General features: G+C 40.0%; 1 protein-coding gene across 5 annotated transcripts in view; it reads left to right on the top strand.

Annotated features, from left to right (window-relative positions):
- The window catches only part of CSMD1 (CUB and Sushi multiple domains 1), a 920428-nt gene that overhangs the window by 683121 nt on the left and 214060 nt on the right, over nucleotides 1-23247 (top strand). For all 5 annotated transcript variants that reach the window (XM_083431289.1, XM_083431288.1, XM_083431290.1 and 2 more), the window contains 6 exons: nucleotides 4518-4700; nucleotides 7350-7676; nucleotides 8655-8849; nucleotides 11317-11455; nucleotides 17001-17188; nucleotides 22100-22288. In XM_083431289.1, the coding sequence (XP_083287415.1) occupies nucleotides 4518-4700; nucleotides 7350-7676; nucleotides 8655-8849; nucleotides 11317-11455; nucleotides 17001-17188; nucleotides 22100-22288 (1221 nt within the window). The remainder of the gene's footprint in view (nucleotides 1-4517; nucleotides 4701-7349; nucleotides 7677-8654; nucleotides 8850-11316; nucleotides 11456-17000; nucleotides 17189-22099; nucleotides 22289-23247) is intronic.

The raw sequence follows: 23247 nt of genomic DNA, 5'->3' as shown, positions 1-23247 counted from the left end.
CCTTAATCAGTTGACAATCAGAAAGGAAGGAGTTCTTAAGTTACAAAACATGTTCATGCACATTACGAAGTAATAATAATAATTTAAACCAGCCACTCTGGGCGGCTCCCAACAGAATATTAAAAACATGATAAGACAACAAACATTTAAATCTTCCCTATACTGGGTAGTCTTCAGATGTCTGCTAAAAGTAAGCTAGTTCTTTATTTCCTTGACATCTGATGGGAGGGCATTCCACAGGGCGGGCGCCACCACCAAGAAGACCCTCTGCCTGGTTCCCTGTAACCTCACTTCTTGCAGGGAGAGAACCGCCAGAAGGGCCTTGGCACTGGACCTCAGTGTTTGGGCTGAATGATGGAGACGCTCCTTCAGGTATACTGGGCCGAGGCCGTTTGTTATGGTTCTTGCTGCTATGACTTTTTGGTTCCAAATTTTATTAAATCTGTATTTGTTTTTAATAATGTGATTGTGACTCTTTAGCTTTAGTTTTCCACTGCTGTCGTGCCATATAATAGATGGGCTTGAGCTAGACAAAATTATATGTCCTATGGAAAGACTTGAATTGATACTCAGCATCAACAGGTAATAGCCGTCGTGACCGGTGAATACCAATTGCTGAGAACCTCAGGTGGGCAGAATGTTGTTGCGCTCATGTCATGCTTTCTGGCTTCTCACAGGAATCTGGATGGCTACTGTGAGACCAGGAAGCTGGACTTGATGGGCTAGTGGCATGATCCAGCAGCTAGGCTCTTCTTATGTTCTTAGGTTCATGGCCAATTTTAAGAATGGTCCTACTGTCCTTGTTTAAGGCACAATTTCTAACAGACATCCTCTGTTCATGGATAAATGTGTTCCCAGACCCAGTTTGGGGCACAGAGGTTTACAATGGCACTGTCAGGTACCCATAATAATCACCCAACCACCTTATCCTCTTGTTATAGTCAGGATCCGGGTGGTGCTGTGGTCTAAACCACTGAGCCTCTTGGGCTTGCTGATCAGAAGGTCAGCGGTTTGAATTCCCATGATGGGGTGAGCTTCCATAGCTCTGTCTCAGCTCCTGCCAATCTAGCCGTTTGAAAGCACACCAGTGCAAGTAGATAAATAGGTACTGCTGCAGTAAGGAAGGTAAACAGTGTTTCCATGCGCTCTGGCTTCCATCATGGTGTTCCGTTGCACCAGAAGCAGTTTAGTCTTGCTGGCCATATGACCCAGAAAGCTGTCTGTGGACAAACGCCGGCTCCCTCGGCACGAAAGCGAGATGAGCACCACAACCCCATAGTCACCTTTTACTGGACTAACCGTCCAGGCATCCTTTACCTTTACCTTGTTATAGTTGCCTAGTAGGAAAATCATACATTCTCCCAGATAAATGCAACCTCATTCTTTATGCCTGATTAGCATCTTGAAGGTAGTTGTCACAATGAGAAGTGCTCTCCAATGCCTGGTTTATTAGATTTCTTGTGTTCCTTTACAGAGCTAAAAATGAAATTGTGAACTCCAGTGGTGCTTATAAATAATTTGGACAGAGCTAAAACTGAGCATGAAAAATGGTACTCTCATATTCTCTAAGTGATAGGAGGGAGATGAGTAGCTGTAACATTTCACTTCGGTAGACACATACCATGCATTTGTGGAATTGCAGTACTTTACATTGTTCAGAGAAACATAAAAGGAAAGCTAAAATAACAGATATTCTTCCTATAACACTTAAGCTGTCAAGTATCTTATTAACGACTTTCTTTTGGTTTTTGACAAACACCACTGTGTCGATCACCCTTCCGGGAGGGTGGTCCTGTTAATTCAGATTCAGCAAGAACAACAGCCATTCTGTTGCAGAATGGCAGTCTTGGCAATTTGCCATTTCTGAATGGCAGTGCCAGTGGCAAGTTGCCATTCTCCAACAGAGGAATTTCACAGGGAAACTCTAGTGTGTAGTGGGTAAATAATAACTAATGACAAGAGTTATCAGTCTATATAAAAAAAATTCCACTACAGTACAGATGTGAATTTATTAGTAATGCTAAGATGATTGTGTTGGAACCAATTGCTGCTGTTATTAATGGTCACTATACTTGTTTTGCATATATTTAAACTCTTAACTGAATCGTTACAAGCTACCTCTTGCATTTCATTGCCATTTAACTCCACCTTTTGCAGGCTTTTTCTCCCTTCATGCCAACAAGCTTCTGATGAATTGGATTCTAGTCCAGGAAAACTTGTTCTATGATAAATTTGTTAGCCTTTAAAGTACCATAAAACTCTTTGTTGTTTCTGTGTTGATCGTATACTTTCTCTTCACTGTTTATGTTTTGAACTGCAATTAGTATTGATGCTGTGTAATTGCAATAACCACAGATTCACTCTCTCCATCAATTGTTGTTCAGTTGCTTTTTACACATTTCCCCCCCCCCCGGTGCCCCTAATACAACTAGAGCAATTCATATATGGAAGGAAGCTTCTTGGTAGCATTTAAAACACAGCTGCTTAGCAGTGGCTACATTTCTTAATCCTGTGATAGCTTGAGGTTAGGGGTTTGCACAATGAATTCACAAGATAAATGAATAGTTCTGCATGTGCATAAAGTACTGACTCTTGTGCAAACAACCAGAGTAGAAGCAGTTCAATCCAGGCTGTAGATTGGGAGATTTGACTAACACCTGTCATTCCTGCCCCTCATTTACTTTAGAGATCTGAAAAATTGGGTGCCCTGTGACACTGTAGCCATTTCACGTTACAAAGATGAGCTGGTCCCATTCCCACATTTTCTGTATGATCACAGGTCTTGCTTATTTCATTCATGATCCTGAAGACAGAGTCTTATGCAGCTTCTATGCCCTCTTTCACACCTCCATCCAAACACATATCCATGGCCAGGTCTTCAGTTGCCGTTCTGCTCCCTGCCTCCCAATTATGCATGATCAGATGGGTGATTATTTCTTCAGCCATTTTGTCATACTCATAATTGTAGTGGTTTAAATGGAAACTGTGGATTATTGGTCCAAAATGTATTAATTTTTTATTCTATTGTAACAGCTTGTTATAGGTGTACTATTTCTGTCTCCCATATGTTTTTACACCTTAGAAAAGCATGAAAACCTTTAACCTAGAATTCCCTATTCTTCGAATCTAATGCCCAATATGCATAGAATTTCTTGTATTTTTTGTTATTTGTATCATACGTATATTTCTTCAAAACTGCCACAGTTCTTCCCTTGAAGGAAGAAAGCTGTGGCGCAGAAAGACTTTGATTAAATTCAGAAGTGTATGATCATCTCATCCCAGTTTGTGGGGGAGTTTAATCTTGTCATTCTATTTACACTGAGAAGATAATAAGTCCCCAAAGATGGTAAATATTGCTGGTTTACAAACAAGATAAAAAGGTCTTTTTGCCTGAACCGCCAAACAGAGTACATGAAAGCAGGAAACAATTGAATAGGATTTATGTTAATATTATTGGCAAACCAGAGGAAGCTGATGTTAAATCCGAGCTGAAGAACTTCATAGTGCATTCTCAAACTTCAGAAAGTTCCTGCAGTTCTAATCACTTAGATCAAAAGAAGTTTGAGATTGAATGAGTACAAAAAATAATCCTAGAGGGGATGAAGTTTGTATTGCCAGTATAAGTAGGTTAGCAAAACAACAGAAACGGTTATCATTGTTGCTATTATTTCAAACAGTGTTTTATGCTAGATGTAGTATTCATATAAAGTCTACATTAGACAAGCTCAGGAGGAACTTAATTTGTTCCATCGTCAAACTGCTCTTACCCTTCAGAAGTTTCTCCTGTCCAACAAGCTCATCAGATCTAGTCCTCCCTCTTGACTCTCGTAGCATTAGAAGAGTGCTGTATTCTGGGAAAGGGTTGTGGTTCAGTTGTAGAGCTTCTGATTTGAATGTGTTAGGCCAAGGTTCAATGCCTGGCATCTCTGGTTAGGGCTGAGAAAGACCTCTGCTTGAATCCTGGAGAGCTGTGCTAGTCAGTGTAGCCAAAACTGAGGTAAGTTGACCAAGGGTCTTACTCAGTATAAGGCATGATATTCCCCACCAGTCTTTTCTTCTCTGGGCATAACATACCCAGTTCTTCAACTTTTCCTCACAGAACTTGTTTTCCACATCCTTGACCCATCTTCATTGCTCTCTTCTGAACCTATTCCCAGTGCCTTCACCTTTCTTAAAATATGGTACCAAGAACCAGGCACAGTATTTTATTTCATTTTTCCCCCCAACCCCATTTCATTTCATTTTACTTTTACTTTTAATTTGTGTAGTGCCTCTCTAAATTTCTATGCACAAGGCAGTTTAGAGCAACAAAATACACAACAATGAACATAACCTTATAATCTGATCTGATACAGAACATCATAATAAGACGTAACTTTAAAATGGAATGACTTACGTAAAATAAAGTAATATTCAACAATGTAATGGTTAAGTAATCACTAGTGAAACAAGTGTCTCTGTGTGCATGCAGAGTGCTAATTTTAATTCTGCCACTTGTTTTACCTTCATTTCTATAGAAATAGAGAAAGGCGGCTGTGGTGATCCTGGGATTCCGTCCTACGGGAAGAGGACCGGCAATAGTTTTCTACACGGAGACACACTTACTTTTGAATGTCAAGCGGCCTTTGAACTTGTGGGAGAGAGAATGATAACGTGCCAACAGAATAACCAGTGGTCCGGCAATAAACCCAGTTGTGTTTGTAAGTTACAATTCATTTTCTTTCTTGACCTTCCATTACCTTTAGAAACAGCATGAAGCATACCATAGGTGGCACGATGGGTCAGTGTGTCTGGCTGTTAATCAAAAGGTTGGTGGTTCAAGCCCACCCAGGGATGCTGTGGGCAGGGTTCCTGCATAGGGGGGTTGGATAAGATGGCCCTCAGGACTCCTTTCAACTTTACAGTTCTCTGATTCTATCACTTAGTTCTATTTTACTATACCTGACCTCTTTCATATATATTCTAGTGCTTTCAATATAATATTTTCTTAATTAAAACATGCCTAAAGGAATTGACCATGCTCTATAGAACATGTATTTAGAGTGGACAATATTGCAAAATACAGTGGTGCTTCACAAGACGAAAAGAATCCGTTCCGCGAGTCTCTTCGTCTAGCGGTTTTTTCATCTTGCGAAGCAACCCTATTAGCGGATTAGCGCTATTAGCGGTTTAGCGGCTATTAGCGGCTATTAAAGGCTTAAGGGATTAGCGGATTAGCTGCTAAAAGGCTATTAGCAGCTTAGTGCCTTAGATAAAGGGGTTGGGGAGCAAAAAAAATTCGCAAGAATCGCAAGACATTTTCGTCTTGCGAAGCGAGCCCATAGAGAAATTTGTCCTGCGAAGCACCTCCAAAACGGAAAACCCTTTCGTCTAGCGGGTTTTCCGTCTTGCGAGGCATTCGTCTTGTGGGGCACCACTGTAGTCATAATGAACTTATTGAAGTTGCATAGAGTATTAATTAATTTAGGAATACTGCAGTTGTTTTATAACCAGCTGCAAAAGGTGAGAACTATATGCTATGATGCATTTTTATAACAAATCTTTATTCCTGTTACCTCTGGATTACAGTGCATTCAGTATGTTTCATGAGTTGTCTTCCATTCTTAGCAGTATAATAAGGTGCAATCCTAAATCAGACTTCCTTTTCTTCTTACTGAGAATTTGGCAGTCAGATAATGTTAGAGTAGAAATTTATCAAAAGAGTACTAGAAGACAATGGATTTTCATTTCATGCTATTTTGAGAAGTGAATAGAATAGCTGATTTATACTTTATAAGCAAACAAACAAAGTTTTGCTACCTTTGAGTTTTCTCCTTTGCTATTCTCTTTAAAAGATACAGAGTGTTTTTCTGACCAGCATCCTTCTATCATGTTTGCTCACAGTTTATTAACAGGGAGCAAATGCCCTCAGCAGTACATTAATTAAAATGGGTGATGTTAAATGTTAGTTTTACTCAGAGTAGTCCCACTGAAATAAATCAACTTAAATAACTTGTCCATTAATTTGAAAGTGTCTATTCTGAGTAAAATTTCGTTGATTTCACCTAAAAAAATTCATTGAAGATTTTATTAAATATATCACATAACCAAGGAATCTATAAACAGTCATGCAAGGCAAACATTACTAAGTAGAACACTGCTATTTTCCTTAGTAATGTCTACCTTACAAATCTGTTTGGTACAAGGATCTTAGCCAATATATCACTACGTTAACTTGTGTGGAACTAGGAGTGGTTTGCAGTCGCCTGACCTTCCATCTGCTGCATATCTGCTGCTTACCAGGAGGAAAAGGATTGAGATGGTGGTGAGGCCAGCACAGTGCATATGCACCTGCGGACATATCTGATTTACTTCGTCAGTCTGTTTGCACTGTACTGACCTCACTGCTGCCTCACCCTCCCTTTCTACCTCCTGGTGAGCAGCAGCAAGATGTCAGTTTTCTCAGCAGTAGCTGCCACCACATTTTCTTCTTCTTTGCTTCTTCTAAGAGTGAAATACAAATGGAACACAGGGAGTTTTTCAAGCAGCTTGTAGTGACCATATCCATTCCTTACTGCTAGTCCTTGAATTAATCTCTGTTAGAAAGAGGTCCTTGAAAAAAGCTTACCACTGAAGATAAATAAGTTCTATCACTGTGTTTGTCATGTGGAAGGTATTTAACAAACAAAATGACACACACACACACACACACATACATACACACACACATATACACACACATATATATATACACACATGCATACACACACACACTATATATATATATATATATATATATATATATATATATATATAGTGTGTGTAAATATATATATAGATCACTATATATATATGTGTGTGTATATATATATGTGTGTGTGTGTATGCGTGTGTATATATATATATACACACACACACACATATATATATGTTTGTGTGTGTGTGTATATATGTATATGCATGTGTGTGTGTGTGTGTGTTTATATTTATATATATATATATATATATATATATGCTTTCGTAGATTTTCACGGGTACAGGAATGCAGGTTTTGGTGTCCTCGGGTGTCTTCCCGTGTAAAAGTTGGGGTGTCTAGGCGACGTTATATATATTATTGCTGTTTGGACCTAATATGGTGCCCTCTCCTCCCAGTTTTGTTTTGTTTTGTTTTTTTTAAAAAAGACCCCCCAAATGAAAATGTGGCAGCAAAGTCACAACTGCAGGCTTTGTTTTTTAGGTGGGACTTTCCCCCACAACAATGGAAAACATTTCATTTTTCCAGGAGGTATAGCCTAGACATGATGCCTTTTAGAATTTGTATTTTTAACACATGCATCGTTCAAAGTGTTTCATTTTCTCTTTTTTAATAGTCTCATGTTTCTTCAACTTCACAACACCTTCAGGAATTATACTTTCACCAAACTACCCTGAGGAGTATGGAAACAACATGAATTGTGTATGGTTGATAATTTCAGAACCAGGAAGCAGAATACATCTTATTTTCAATGACTTTGATGTAGAGCCTCAGTTTGATTACCTGACAGTGAAGGATGATGGGATTTCTGACTTACCAGCACTCGGTACTTTTTCTGGCAATGAGGTGCCTTCCCAGATAGCTAGCAATGGGCACATAGTACGTCTTGAATTTCAGTCAGATCATTCCACTACAGGAAGAGGATTCAATATATCATACACGAGTAAGTGTGCATTCTCTGAGTTGTATACTAAACACAATGGGCATTACGCGGCTAAGAATAAGCACTTTTAAGAGCTAGGCTTCAGAGAGCTGAAGTACATGCTTAACAAACCCAACAAAATAATTAGGGCTTTAAAAGCACTTGAGTTTGACTGCACAATGTCTTTCAGAAATATCATTAAGCATTTGTTAGTTTAAATCAGGATAGGGAAACTGTGGACTTCCAGATGTCAATGGTCAGATAGCTCAGATGGTAGAGCGTGTGACTCTTAATCTCAGAGTTGTGGGTTCAAGCCCCACGTTGGGCAAAAGAGTCCTGTGTTGCAAGAGGTTGGACAAGATGACCCTTCCATCTCTACAATTTTATGATTCCATTAGCCCCAGCCAGCACTGCTAGTAATCAGAGATGGTTGGAGTCAACAGCAGCTATCTGTTTTATCCAGTCTGAGTCTTGTGTCCAGGCAGATGTTTTCAGAAAATTCAGAATAACTGTCTGTAGGTTACTGCTTTTTTGCTGTTCATCCTCTAGCAGCTTGTATGCAGAGGTATAATCCCTTTGAACATAAAGGTGTCCAAAGCTATCATTACTAATCACTGCATGTTAATTTTGGGGTTGTAATTTTTTTTTGTAATGTGCACATGAAAAAGAAATTAAATTAAAAATTAAAATGCATGATGAAATTAAGCATTTCCCCACATGCATACTCTCTAGCTGAGCTGGGATATTTAGAAACAAAGTTAATACTGATCTCAGTAGTTCTGTTTGGCTCAAAAACATATGTCACCACTGAAAAAATCAAAATGCTCATACATTTTGAACATGGTTGACTGCAGGTAGTCAGATAATCACTAAAGAATCATGTAAGCCCAAAGATAGGTCAGTTAAGGAGACTAGTTGTCTTGTTTTGAATCATGCATCCAAATATACTTACAACCAATTAATTAATTGGCTTCACTTTTTCTTTCCTTTGGCGCTCAGCATTTGGTCAGAATGAGTGTCATGATCCAGGAATCCCCATAAATGGAAAGCGCTTTGGAGACAGATTCCTTCTAGGAAGTTCTGTTTCTTTTCATTGCGACGATGGCTTTGTGAAAACCCAGGGCTCAGAGACCATAACTTGTGTTATGCAGGATGGAAATGTTGTGTGGAGTTCAACTGTTCCGAGATGTGAAGGTAAGGATTTGACCGTGCTCTAGAATGCACATACTGATTTTCTTTAGATATTATGTATACTGTTAATATTAAGGCAATAAAGACAGCAATAAAATAAAAAAAATCAAAGACTCAGTATAAAACTCAGAGAGAGAGAGAGAGAGAGAGAGAGAAATGACAGGCATCCACCAAGAGGGGGACACAATATCTTAACTCTAGAATTGTTTCGGATCTTAGTATTTGAGCAAGAAAACCATAATATTAAATGTAAGCAATTGGTATGTTATTTGTTGTTTGCTGTATGGTGATCAGTAGTTGATGGAAATCCCTAGAATATCTAGACTTATCTGCTTGGCATAGAAATGTTTGGGCCATTGTACTTGGAAAAAACTGAGCACCACATTGACTTCCCACAAGAAGAACCACAGCTCTCCTTTGTCATCCATAGGAGCATCAATGACAATATGTGGAGTTAGAGAATATTAATTACTGTTGATGTGTGTGTGCATGCATACACAAATGTTAAAGGCAGCAATGCTTTAGTTTTTTATAGACTCTCAGAAATTGTATCTAGAGATAAAAGTGGGTTAGGCTACAATCATAATGATGCTTGTCTTGTTGAATACAGTTCTGAGTAAGCATGCATAGGATCGCTATTTTAATAAATGACTTGATATACAGCAGGGACAACAAAAATGGTGCCCTCCAGATGTTGGACATGCACCAGTCCCAGCCAGCATGCGCAGTTGTCAGGAATGGTGGGACTTGGCGTCCAACAACATCTGAAGGGCTCAACATTGGCTAACCTTGACATGCAGCTAAGATGTAGGTTCATGTCCAGAGGATTCTGTGATTATTTGGCTGATTTAAGTCGTGAAATCAAAAGCAATGCTGGGAAATTTTGCCTTTCGCCTCCCAACTATACAACCTCTCCTCTTCTGCTAGTTGGCATGCTGAATATGGGTGGCAATTAACAAATAGATTGAGTGGCCTAACATCTGCTTTTGAATATTCTCCGTGTTAATAAATCTAACTTTAACAGATTTCATCTAGTGTGAACTGTAATAGGATTTGGGTGCTCTTTTACTTACACCAGCTGGTGTATCTGCCTACGAGCTTACATGCAGTGCATTTAACATGAAATAGGAATATTTATGAAGCAATGGCCTACTTCAGTGAGAGAAATAGCAATGCCACCCAGCCTGTTAAAAAATGATCACTCAAGAAGACTGGTTTAGAAGCCACAGGATTTACATAAAATGCATTTTGTGCTGGATTATATAAATTTCATTGTGTGATTTCATAATTTCTTTGTTATATGTTAAATTTTTATCCCTCCTTTCCACAAAACCAAAATTTTCATATGAGTGGCTTAGGTTAGGCTGGAAGATTGATTGGCTTAAGGTCGCCCAGTAGATTTCATGCCTGAGTAGGGATTTGAGTATAAATACTCCTGGTATAAGTCTAACATTCATTATACCACACTTGCACACACTCAGCTGCTATGCAGACAACTAAAGTCACATCCGCTTGGCTACCTCACATGGCTACCTCAAAGAATCCTGTGAACCTGTAGTTTGTTAAGGCTGCTGGGAATAGAAGCTCTTTGAGGAGTAAACTATACTTCCCAGGATTCTTTGGGGGAAGCCATGTGCTTTAAATATAAGGTGTGCTTATGACCTAATTGTTTTAAGACTCTGTGCTGGTATCCCAGCCAATATTGTATTGGTGCTGCTAGGCGAACAGCTGCCATTTATACTAGATGTGCAATAATAGAACAACATTTTGCCTTCATTATGGTACAGAGAATCGCTGTGGGTAAAACCTCAGTGCCTAGGACTTGCCGATCGCATGGTCGGCGGTTCGAATCCCCGCGGCGGGGTGAGCTCCCGTCGTTCGGTCCCAGCTCCTGCCCACCTAGCAGTTCGAAAGCACCCTTAAAAGTGCAAGTAGATAAATAGGTACCGCTTTATAGCGGGAAGGTAAACGGTGTTTCCGTGTGCTGCGCTGGTGCTGGCTCGCCAGAGCAGCTTTGTCACGCTGGCCACGTGACCCGGAAGTGTCTTCGGATGGCGCCGGCTCCCGGCCTCTAGAGTGAGATGAGCGCACAACCCTAGAGTCTGTCAAGACTGGCCCGTACGGGCAGGCGTACCTTTACCTTTACCATTTATGGTACAGAGAGGGTGGGGGAGAGACAGGGCTTGCCAGGGCACAACAAATTTATAGCACCAGGCAGATTAGCCAATATATGGAGCAGGTGAATCGGTGCAACCACAAGCAGGAATATGGAGTGGTTAAGTGAAAGTACAGAGCGTCAGAATTAACACTTAAGAGTGCCTTGTGTGTTCAACACTGAAGGATATTCTGCACTTTCTGGTTGTGATAAGGCACGCTGGAAGTTGCAGTTGAGCAATTTTATGCAATGTGATTTATAGCATTTCTCAGTTGGGATTACCAATTTGATTGTATCTTTCTGTTTCTCTTCCAGCACCTTGCGGTGGCCACCTGACAGCATCTAGTGGCGTTATCTTGCCACCAGGATGGCCAGGTTACTACAAAGACTCGTTAAACTGTGAATGGGTAATCGAGGCAAAGCAAGGGCACTCTATAAAGATCACATTTGATAAGTGAGTATCTGAAAAACAGATCCGTAGCTGAATGTTGCAATTGTTTGAAATGGTAACAGTGTAGATGCTGTTGAATTACAACACACATCATGCCTGGCCATTGGCCAGGCTGGCTGGTGCTGATGGGAATTAGAGTCCAACAACCTTGCCCAGCTGTCTCTTACTACCCATTCCACCATGTTGCATCCAAAAGAAAGATGAGACAAGGCCTGGGACCAATTACTATGTGATTCCTGCACTCCCAGAATTAGCAGCCACTCCATGTGGCTGCAGCAGAAATGAAATCGTAAGGCCTGGTTGGGCTGACTGCAGTTTGGTTCCATGCTCTCCTTCAGTGGCCACTCAGTTTGGTCGCCTTAACAGTTATCTAACATTACGTAATGATTGGTATCATTCCTGACCTTGCCTTATCTTTCTCACTTCCCTTTCTATCGCTTTTCCCCTTTTTAGGTTTATCAGATTATATGTAATTAATTGAAAATTCTAAACGGCCTTGTGTGTAGTCATAGAAAGGTGGTATAAAAATACCTCATAAACATCTAGACGGCCACAGCTTCCCCATCCCTCTTTTAAGGCGTTGTCGCTACACTTTCTTGTAAACCAGGGGTAGCCAACATCTGCCTGTAGAAAATCAGACGGCAACCCTGTATCGGGAAAATTTGTTTTACAAAAAAATGTTTTACAAAAAAAAAAGTGCTGTAAGCTGCCCAGAGTGGCTGGGGAAACCCAGCCAGATGGGTGGGGTATAAATAGTAACATTATTATTATTATTATTATTATTATTATATAATTCAGGTGAGCAATATATTTATCACAATATTCAAACCAGATTAAGGGACATTGAAAAACAAAATGTCGAGTAAACTGTACATATAATTTGCTCCCCCAAGTTCTATGGTTTAAATAAAACAGTTAATAGGGTCACTTATATCTCAAAATTAATAATTCCAGTTGAAACGCAGGGCCTTTATGTTAGCCTAATTGAACTTTCCCCCCTCAGCCTTTGTTTTTAAAAACTCCCAGAAATGATAGACATTGTGAGTGTTTTTTGAATGTGCCGGACAGTGTAGAACATACTCTTTTCTACTGTCCAACCAGCTACACAAACGTGCTATCCCCTTTTTTCAGTGGTCTAACATCACAGCACAATGAAAATATCAGACTATCTGACATTAACCTGGGCGTAACTGCAAGGGTGGCTGAGTTTTTGTCTTAGAGTGGTGAACTTATTGTTTCTAGAGATATAAGAGGATTGATGAACAGTCTGGGTTTGAGTTAATGCCTGAATTTAGCAGCAGTCTATATGGTATCTACAGTCATTATGTAGATGCTTCTGTAACTATTCAGCATTTAGTTATGGGCATTAGCGTTTTGATTTCCCCTCTTTAAAAAATATTGTTTTTGATAACTACACAAATAATACATTTCATCTGTTTTGTGTGGCGGGGGTCATGGGACAGCCCTGTAGCATCCCTTCTCCATTCAAACAGAATGGTGTAGAATCATTTGGAGGGATTCATTTTTGGTAAAGAAAAGAAATGTGATGGCAAAGCTTTCCCCCTTTCTTTCAAAAAACAAGGGGAACTTATTTTGGTCATCTTGCTTATAAACATAGCCCCCCCCCCCCCCCCCGAAAAGCTTTATTATTTTTGTCTAACCCTTGAGAGTTATGTTTGGGAAAACATTGGGATACAATGATAGCCTCAGGGGCTACATTTCCATTCTGGCACTGAAAGCAACAGAGATTTCTGTGACACCAACTTCAGCCTTGCATTAATGTGGACAGTAATTCTCTATAATTGCTAAAAGAAGCTATCATATAGGGGAGCTGTGTATTCCTAAATATCAGATGCAGGGAACACACTTCAGGGAATTTCCTGCTGAGTAGCATCCGACTAGCTGCTGTTTAATTATGAATGTTGGTTTAGATAAAGCTTGGTCTAATCCAACATTAGTTCTGTGTAACTATCCACCACACAGAGTTCTGTATAACTAACAGAATAACCTGGATCAGTTTCATGTTGCTGGGTAATTATATATTTTGAATGCTTTTAACAACCACCTTATTCTTAAGAACACAGTTGTAATAAGCCTTCATTCTTCACAAAGGTAGTGAAAGAGATGCCTTGGGTAATTGATTTACGGTGGTAAAAGGGAATTATGTGATGTGGGTGAACAATTTACAAATATCTGGCTGTACTGAAACCAGTGGTACTCTAACCCACTGCTGTGGTTTTGATGTTGCCAAATCAAATATATCTTACAAACCCAAATTATTTTAAATAATCAAGAAGTGTCAGCTTGAGGTTGGACACCATGATGTTCTTTCATTGAAAAATCAAGATAGTTTACACATCTGGAGTTGAATATATATGTAAATGAATTTGTTAAAGAGTGCCTGTGGAAGAATGGAGGGGTTGGAGAATATTTGCAGAGCATAACTTTTGATGGGATGAGTTCCAGCATCCTGAATGTAATCATGGAGGTTGGATATACATTAGTTCTTCACCTGTGAATCGTTCACAAGGTCCTTTGGAACAGTGCGTGGGAGGAGCGGGGGAAGGGGTGCTGCTGTTGCCCTGATGGAATGATCATTTTAGCATCAAATACCATCTAATCAATAGGATTATAGCACAATGGTTTTCATATTTATTCAGTAATAAGTCTCACTGTATCCAGTGGAAGTGTGTTTAGATTTGCAGTCTTAATCAGTCTCTGTTCAGGATTTCAGTTATGCAGCCTAATTCTATGTACTGTGTGACGACTTACAGTCAAATAAATGAACATAGTTTTTCATCCTATATATATATCGTGAGTCCTTTAAAATAGGCCCCATGGAGTACACATGTTCCATGGGGCCTCTTTTAAAAGACTCATCCTGTATATGATTGGTTACATTTCTAATTATGTTATCTAATACAGTTTTGCCTCAAAGACTGATTATATTTGTATTTTGTTTTCTGTGAAACTTACTAGGTTTCATGTGCTTGTGTGCTTCAGTTGTATATTAATATATGGACGTAATACAATGTACATTATTTCTGGAGAAAGCCTTAAAAGATTATGTATTTCCTTCCCTCCCCAATTTATCAGTTTATGGGATTTGTGGGTTTAGGTTCATATTTATGTGTGCCTGCTAATTGTTATATAATGTACAAGGGTGTTGTATATATTGTTTTCACAAATATTTATTGCATAAACTCCTGTTTTCAGTCATCTGTAGTGAAAAACGACACCATTATCATGCTCCCTTGATCCAAGTAAGCATGCTTATTTTTGTCAGGACTTCTGCAAAGTGTTTGCTATCGAGAGCCAGTGTAGTGTAGTGGTTGAGAGCGGTAGTCTTGTAATCTGGGGAACCGGGTTCGCTTCCCCGCTTCTCCACATGCAGCTGCTGGGTGACCTTGGGCTAGTCACACTTCTTTGAAGTCTCTCAGCCCCACTCACCTCACAGAGTGTTTGTTGTGGGGAAGGAAGGGAAAGGAGAATGTTAGCCGCTTTGAGACTCCTTAAAGGGGGTGAAAGGCGGGATATCAAATCCAAACTCTTCTTCTTCTTTGCTATCCGAAGTAAACATAGGTAACTGCCTCAGACTGAGTGAAGCCATTGGTCCATCTATCTCAGTATTGTCTTTACTGACTGAGAGTGTCTGTTCTGAGAACATTCCTAGCCCCTGTTGGAAATGCGGGGAATGAACCTTTGACCTTCTGCATGCAAATCAGATCCTCTGCCACTGAGTTACGGCCCTTCCCCAGTTCTGTTCCACATTAGATATGAACGCAGGTCTCCTGCAGCTTTCCTTCGTCCTTTGAGACCAAACTTATTACCGTTATAGAGCTCTACTATGTGTCATATCTGGTTTAAAAGGTTAGCAGTGCTACACAATGAGAGTGTTTTGTTTCTACATGAATGCCTTTGGTGATGCCTTCTCAAACAGGAGGAGGGAAAAAGGCTTGACACAAAAACTGCAGTAAAAGGTTCATATTTTTCTAGTTCAAGTGGCTGTCAAATGTATCTACAAATATTTAGGCGCAATTAGATTGTGTTGCACATCAGTCAAAACTGAAGCCAAGCCGTATATACCACTGGGGAACTGAGTGGATTTGATGCAGAAATGACCCTTGGAGGATGATTTCATGCTCAGTCAGGCTTTGTGAATCTAAAGTTATTAAACTGGAAAACACTATTTCCCAGGAGACAGGGAACTAGACTGGAACGGAGTAGAGGACCATGGTTCTTCTAGGTCCACCATTTCCACTGACCTCTTTAAATAACCCCGCTCTTATTCCTTGCTTTGTGTGTCATAGTGATAATGATTTTCCATATGTAAGAGTTAATGGCTCAACACCACCAGCTAATTCAAGAACCAATGAAGTGAATGAAAAGTTAGGTAAGAAAGGACTTCAGTGCACCTTCTGATTGGTGTGAGAATTGCGGCATCACATAAGAAGCTCCCCTATACAGAGTCAGAGCATTAGTCCATCTTGTTCAGTATTATCTACACTGACTGACAGCTGCTCTCCAGGATTTCAGAATGGGATCTCTTCCAGCTTTACCTGGAGATGATGGGGATTGAAACTGGTATCTTTTGCATGGAGAGCATATGCTCTTACCACTGAACCACCACAGCTCTTCCATGAGGGCCTCTGTCCTCCCTGGACTGCTCTAATATTACACTGAGTAGTGTTGTCAGCTCTGGATAGTAGATCTCTAAGGCCTTCTGCAACCTGGAATTTCTTGGTTGGAGCCGCTGGAGGCCTAGTGCATGCAGATTATGAGGTCTACCTGTCAGGGATCTGTTTTCAGGGGAGGGGAGAGACAGGAACGTACAGAGAGCCTCCTCCTCTGTTGAGCAGCTGCACTTCGTCAGAGTCTGGGGAGGGGCAGTTTTCAGGAGACAAGGAAGACAAGAGAGAGCAGAGCCAAAAAACTGCTACCAGGGGAGGGAATGAGCAGTTTCCGTCGCTTAGTTTTCCACGTAATGAAAAAAGACGGAGAGGGGGGCTTCCGGGTTTTTTTTGCTAGAGGGGAAATAGGAAGAAGGCACTTCCGGATTCTGCTAGCGATTGAGGCAGACATGGTTTTGAAACTTCTGCACTGCACTTAAGTTTGCACTCAATAAATCCTGAAAAGAGAGGCTGTTATCTTTGCAAGCATCCACACTCCCTTCTGACACTACCACTGAGCTAAGATCCCTCTCCTGCATGTAAAATATTGTGCACATGGAGCATCCACAAATATAACCAGACCATTGCCCCATCTACCCTAGTATTTGACTACTATGACAGGCAGGAATCCTCTTCTGAGAGATCCTCCACTGCTTCTTTCCTGCAAGCGCCCCCGCCTCATCCTACTTCAATTTATTTTGCTACCTACTGTGGATTATATTCTTTTTACCCAGAAGTAAGCAATAACCTTCGGAGAGCAGAAACCTTTGCAGCATAAATGTTCCATGGGATTCCACCAATCTAATGAGATTGTTGTTGTTTTAGAAATGTCAGCTTTGAAGTCATACCTGTTGCAATTTGTCATTCTGTTTTTACAGGTTCCAGACAGAAGTAAATTACGATACACTGGAAGTCAGAGATGGGCCGACGAGTTCTTCTCCATTAATTGGGGAATACCATGGCACACAAGCACCACAGTTCCTTATTAGCACTGGGAATTTCATGTATCTCCTATTCACTACAGATAACAGCCGTTCAAGTGTTGGTTTCTTGATTCACTATGAAAGTAAGTCTGATATTTTTCTCAGTTAAAATGAGTGTAATAACCGAATGTGAGTATTGTGGGGAATGAGAAGTGTATTGGCAGGGTGCCTGATAAATCAGCAAAAAATGTAAATGGCTGTAACATAGGAATGGTTTAGAGTGCAATGGGTGGTATCAGACTAATTTAATCTGTGTTAGGGTTTCTGCTTGTGTCGTGTAACTTCTCCCCTCTCCCCTTCCCCCACATGTCCCCTAAATTTGTTTTGGGGGTTGCCCCAATCCTCTGGAGTAGATCTGGGGAGAACATGGGGTATGCACAAGAAGAGGAGAGGAGAGGTTCCATGGCACAAGAGGAAATCCTTGTACTTATGGAATCAGGTATGCACCACTTATTATACATTGAGTGTGCAATCCTATAGTATTGTCTGAGAGTAAGCTCTATTGAACTCAATGGGACATACCTTTGAGTAGACATGTCGGAATTGCACTTTTCAACATAAAAAACTATTTTAAAAAAACTATTATCATACATTGCTGCAGGTGTGTATTAAAAAATAAATCAAAACATTTACCCCAATCCAGAATTTCACTGTGAGCATGGGAGTGCCTCACATTGGAACATGGCATTCTTTATTTGTGTGCAGAGTGGAATAAGTCTCATTTCCAAGAGTTCTGCTTGCATTATGATGCATGCCTCTGTTCTCTGATTTGGTATAACTAACTAGATGCCTGCAATAGGTTTTGCAGTCATTAAATGGTTAAGAGGGCACAGATTGCTTGCTTTGCTTCCTGGTTCACAGTAATTGTTGATATCTGAATTGGGACAAATTATCGTTACACCAACCTATAACTTGCCTCCAAAGCAAAATCAGAAGCCACAGTTTAAACTGGGACTTTGATTCTGATTTAGAAACAAAATAAGATTACGAGAGTTGAACATCATGGTAGTTTCCATGAACCAGGAAGCAGACTTTTATGAAGTCGTTCTATGGTTATGATGTCAGAACCTGCTTACAATTTTTGAAAGATGAAAATGCAAGTAAAATAAAATCCCACAGTGGTGAAGGTTTCAAGTGTGAATTTATTCCCAAAGCATATAAGAGGTTTCTCATACTCTATAATTCTTTAGGGGAAAATATATTGATTGTGATCATAATAATATAGAACTAGTCTAGTAGAGTATTTCATATTTCTGTTGTCATAAGTAGTGCTAGAGTCATGCACGGTAATTTCCAATATTCATTCCAATATGGATGTATTGCAGCAATTGTATCCTTATGCATTATTAACAAGTAGATAGTAGTTTCATTGTTAGCGCTTAAATGACTAGAGCATTCATCTTTCCCCATTTATAACAAGCATGCTAACAAAATGAAAATTTAGGATTGAAAAGTGGAGTTTACAGAATGCTGTTTCTCTACAGTTCTGGAAGAGAATCACACTCAGCTCTGCCATGAGCCACAATGAGCTGCGTGGGATAGCCGGTGGCTTGAGAGGAGTGGCACATCATGCTCTCCATGCAGCACTCATAGGCCGGCCTGCCACTGCCATTATCATCACCAATATGTGCCACCCTCCAGTGGCCTGCCAGCTAGCTGTAGAAGGTTTCCACTTTTGCTGCCATAGCAAATACTACAATATTTGCCTCTCTAGAGAAGTATCAAACAGTGCTCCTACAGGGCTCTATGGAGTGCAGGGATCCTTCAGTGATCTGGAGTGCAGTGATGCAGGTGGTCTTCACAACCACCCTGCCCACAGAAACATGCTTCAAGGAAGAACCCCTCAAATTTATTGGTTGCAAATGAGGGTGGTTTCCCTTGGCTCATGTCAGGTTATCTTAGACAAAGGGGAAAAAAAAACTTTTCTATTTAAAATTCTATTTAAAAATAGGTAAATCAGAAATAGGTTGGCTGCCTTCCCAATTTTAACCAATAAGAACATTACCTTTTTCCTGCTGGAGACAGACTAGAAGGGAGGTGAAGGGAGAAACATGGAGTGGATTTTATGTAACAGGGAATGGGTTGTGTCTCAGACGTACAGAATACTGGCAATAGAAGTGGAGACTGTGCTGAAATGAAGACATAGTGCCCTTGCAGTGGTGCCATGCTGTCTTTCTCAACATTAAACTCTTATTCTTTATTGCATTTGTCTTGAGAAAGGCTGTAGTTATTCAGTGAGAGGCGCCCTGCAGTTTTTAAGATGCACATTCTTTTACTTCACTACTGCAAATGAATCATTGCTAATTATTTTCAATCGTCGCTAACTTGTTACATTTGCAGTGAAATTTCAAAGGTTACCATTTGTTTAGAAAGAGGTGGGAGGAGGATACTTTGAGAAATTATGTATGAAAATGTATTTCTATATTGTGCAAAGTGAACTGGCTTTAGTATCTATGTGTATTTTTTATTTATTTAAGTAGTTTATATCATAGCCTTCCAACAGTTCCCATGGTTGCTTAGAAAAAAAGTTAAAATCACCGTAAACCAAAGCATTACAGCAATATTAAGACATTACAATACAAAAAGAGCAACATAAAAGCAGTCAGCAGAATTGAAAACAGACACCAGGGCAACGTGATAGCAATGTGCATATGGTTATTTATTTATTATAGCCCAACCTCCACCAAATGGTCCCAGGGCAGGTTACATTAAAACCACAATTTAAAGCAAAATTCAGTTCATTAAAAACAGTAAATTAAACTGCAAAACTAAACAAAATTGTAAAAGCAGCAAAACAGGAGTCCAACAGTAGAAGAGGAAGGAAAATATCCACTCATCTGAAAGTCTTGGTGGAGAGGTGTGTCTTGACTTTGTGCTGGAAATACTGCAATGATAGCACATTTATAAATGATGCAAAATATTATTTGATATGTTAGCAGGAGACCCCCATCCCCTGCCACCGCCTGCAATGCATTCCATAGTTGAGGTGCCACCACCGAGCAAGCATTTTCCCCTGTAGTCACTCAACCTCAGATGACATGGGCCTCCTCCATTGAACATCATAGTGTATAGGGAGGCACATTTGAATACAAGCTTTGAAACCCATGAAGCCTGGTACATAAACCACCCTTCATCCACCAATGGGATCTCTGTTTTGTCTGGACTGGGCTCCAGTTTATTGGCTCTCTTTGAGCCCATTACTATAAATTCACATAATGCAGTAGTTGTGTGGTTTAGTGCAATTCCTGCATTACTTTTATGAAAAGAAGATAAAAGCAGGCGCTGTCAGCATAATCGTGACACCTCACCTCAGACCTCCGTTTGACCTCATTCACCAGTCTCATGCAGATGTTTAAATACAAGAGGGGAACAACAAAAAAAGATGTGGGACTCTATCACATAGCTGCTAGAGTCAAATAAAAGTCTTCCAGCACCATCTTCTGAAATGAAGTAGGAAATGAACCACCTAAACGGCAAACCAGTTCAGTAGGATACTATAATGGATGGTATAAAAAACCTCCAAGTTGTCCAGGAAAATCAAGGGGCTTACACACCATCTTTCTATCCTGAAATATGTTGTTTACTGGGACAACTTAAGCAGTTTCAGTGCCAAATCCACACCTGAAAACTGATTAAAATGGAACTGGTAACTCAGGCCTCACCCAACTGTGTCTGAAGTTTTAGAGCAACCTCCCACTTAAGCCATTTGCCAAGGAAAGATTTGCTAGTGACTGTCCAGTAATTATTCAGATATTTCAGGTCCACAACAGGTTTCTTCTGGAGAAGCTGCACTGCTTCCTCTTTTGTGCTACTGACATAGGCATATTTGAATAACTTTTTCCTATCCAGCACTCAAAAGCTTGATCCAGTTGTGATGAGAATCAGTTATCACTGCTAAACATCTGAGATTCAAAATAGCCACCCACTGCACCATGAAAAGCTGAAAACATTGTGCCACTATTGACACAACTCTTCAGAACGAAAGCTTAGGCAGGGTATCATTTCAAAGATTGCTATCTATGCTTTTCAGTAATACTAAGCTTTAAATAAACTACCATGTGGCTTTACAGAGATTGGCACTTAGAGAGGCATCAGCACTTTTTGAGGAATGGAAACTAAGTTACAGCTATTTGAAGGGGCTAAAAGTTATTTCACCTGGAGGGAAAAATAATTCCATAACCAGGAAAGAGAACTATTTCAGTGACAGCAGTGGTACTCTAATCCAAGTACTAAACCATAACTTCAGATGCACACAGTTGGCACCATACAATGTTCAGAGGCATTCCAGTGCTTTTTAGAAAAGTTTAATACCCAAATGGCTGGGAGAATATTTAAATCAGGTATAGCCAACATAGTTCCCTGCATGTGTTTTGGACTACAACATCTGTCATCCTCTACAATAGGTCACGTAGGTTGGTCCTGACTGGAGTTTTGTGCATTTGGAGGAAAGCTGCTTCTAAGAGACAAGCCACACACAGGTCACATTTGCCTGTCCCAATTCTCGTTCATTAGTGATTCCAGAAATATTACACCTCTTTCTCCAGAGGTCAAAGCCTGCTTAGCTCCTGATGGTACTCTGATGTCTCAACTGGGAAGAAAGGGAGGTTACAGCATGCAGAGTACACCATGGAAGAACCGTCTTTATTAGCATTCCCTGTGTAGAAGATAAAGTACAAATATATAGAAAGACAACGCGGGGGGCAATGGAAAGTAAATGATCACGACATCTATCCAATGTCGTTACTTAATATCCTTGTCAAATTCCTCTCCTTACTTGCTCGTATTACATTTTTGTATCCTTCTTTTTGAAGCATGGATTATTTAAATAACTTGTAACAAAATTATCTTGCTCACATTTCTCTCTCTTTTTTAAAGGGTTGCTTCCAACCTCTATAAACTCAGTGCTTTCTCTCTCTTTTTAGTTTTAGCTCAACATAATTTGCTCTTCTGCAGTGAACTTCTAATATTTGTCCACCTTCCCTTTCTCTGACCAGGTGTTACACTGGAATCGGATTCCTGCCTTGACCCAGGTATTCCTGTGAATGGCCATCGGCATGGTAATAACTTCAGCATCCGATCTACAGTCACTTTTAGCTGTGATCCAGGTTACACTCTGAGTGATGATGAACCACTTGTGTGTGAACGAAATCATCAGTGGAACCATGCACTACCTAGCTGCGATGGTACGTACTATGCAGTAGTTGCTCTTGGACCTCTGCAAAATAAATTATATTTAAAAAGATGTAATATCTCATCTTTTCATGTAGGGAAAAGGGCGGGGGGGACACAGAAAGAAATTGCATTATTCACTACTCTCTTTCCTGAAACTCCTCTTCGCTTTATCATATCTACTCCTCTGCTCCCATGAATGTATGGTTTTCTGGGACACATTCCAAAGCAGAAAATATACCTTTGCGCTAAGTGTGTCTAGCTCAGCATAGGACACGAAACCTCTAAGAGAGAAATGCTTTGCTGGTCCAACTTCCTCCATTCTAGCACTCTGATGGGAAACACTAAACCTACGGGAAGTGTTCATTTTATGCTAGAATATTATTAAAGAAAGTCCTTTCCAAGACTTGGAGATAAGGATAGGCAGATCTGTCGCTTTCAGTTTCTTTCAGTTTCTCATTTTTCCCATCTTAAATTGAGATCTTCACATTTCCACATCTGTTTTTACTCTGTAAAAAAAAATTCTCAAAAAAATTCACCAGTGCATATTTTAGTGCATATTTCTCCTAGTACACACATTTTTTCCCTATGCAATTGTTCCCCAAAGACACATAGTTGCAAAGCAATTTCCCCTAATATGGTGCATTTTAATAGTAATTTTTACTAATATGTAAGCACTTTGTGCATATTTTACCTCCCATGTAGGCAGTATATAAATTCAATAAATAATAACAATAATAATGTTTGTACACATCGCTTGGGTGGAGAGCAGGTGATGCAAGATTTTGAGAAACTGTGACCAGAGTGAGCCCCGGGCCGATCTTCTTTCCAGACTTAGAATAACTCCTAAAAACCTTTGAATTTCCCTAGAGAGGTCTCCAATAAAGTCTGGAAAGACTGATATGGTTACAAATCACAACAGCAAAAAAATGTATTCACACGCTAGAATACATAACATATTGCAGAAGAAGAT

Source organism: Podarcis tiliguerta, assembly GCF_965153285.1.
Source record: "Podarcis tiliguerta genome assembly, chromosome: 3".
In the NCBI taxonomy this organism is placed as follows: domain Eukaryota; kingdom Metazoa; phylum Chordata; class Lepidosauria; order Squamata; family Lacertidae; genus Podarcis; species Podarcis tiliguerta.
The sequence above is the reverse complement of the archived record's forward strand: the minus strand, read 5'-3'. Positions and strand labels throughout refer to the sequence as shown.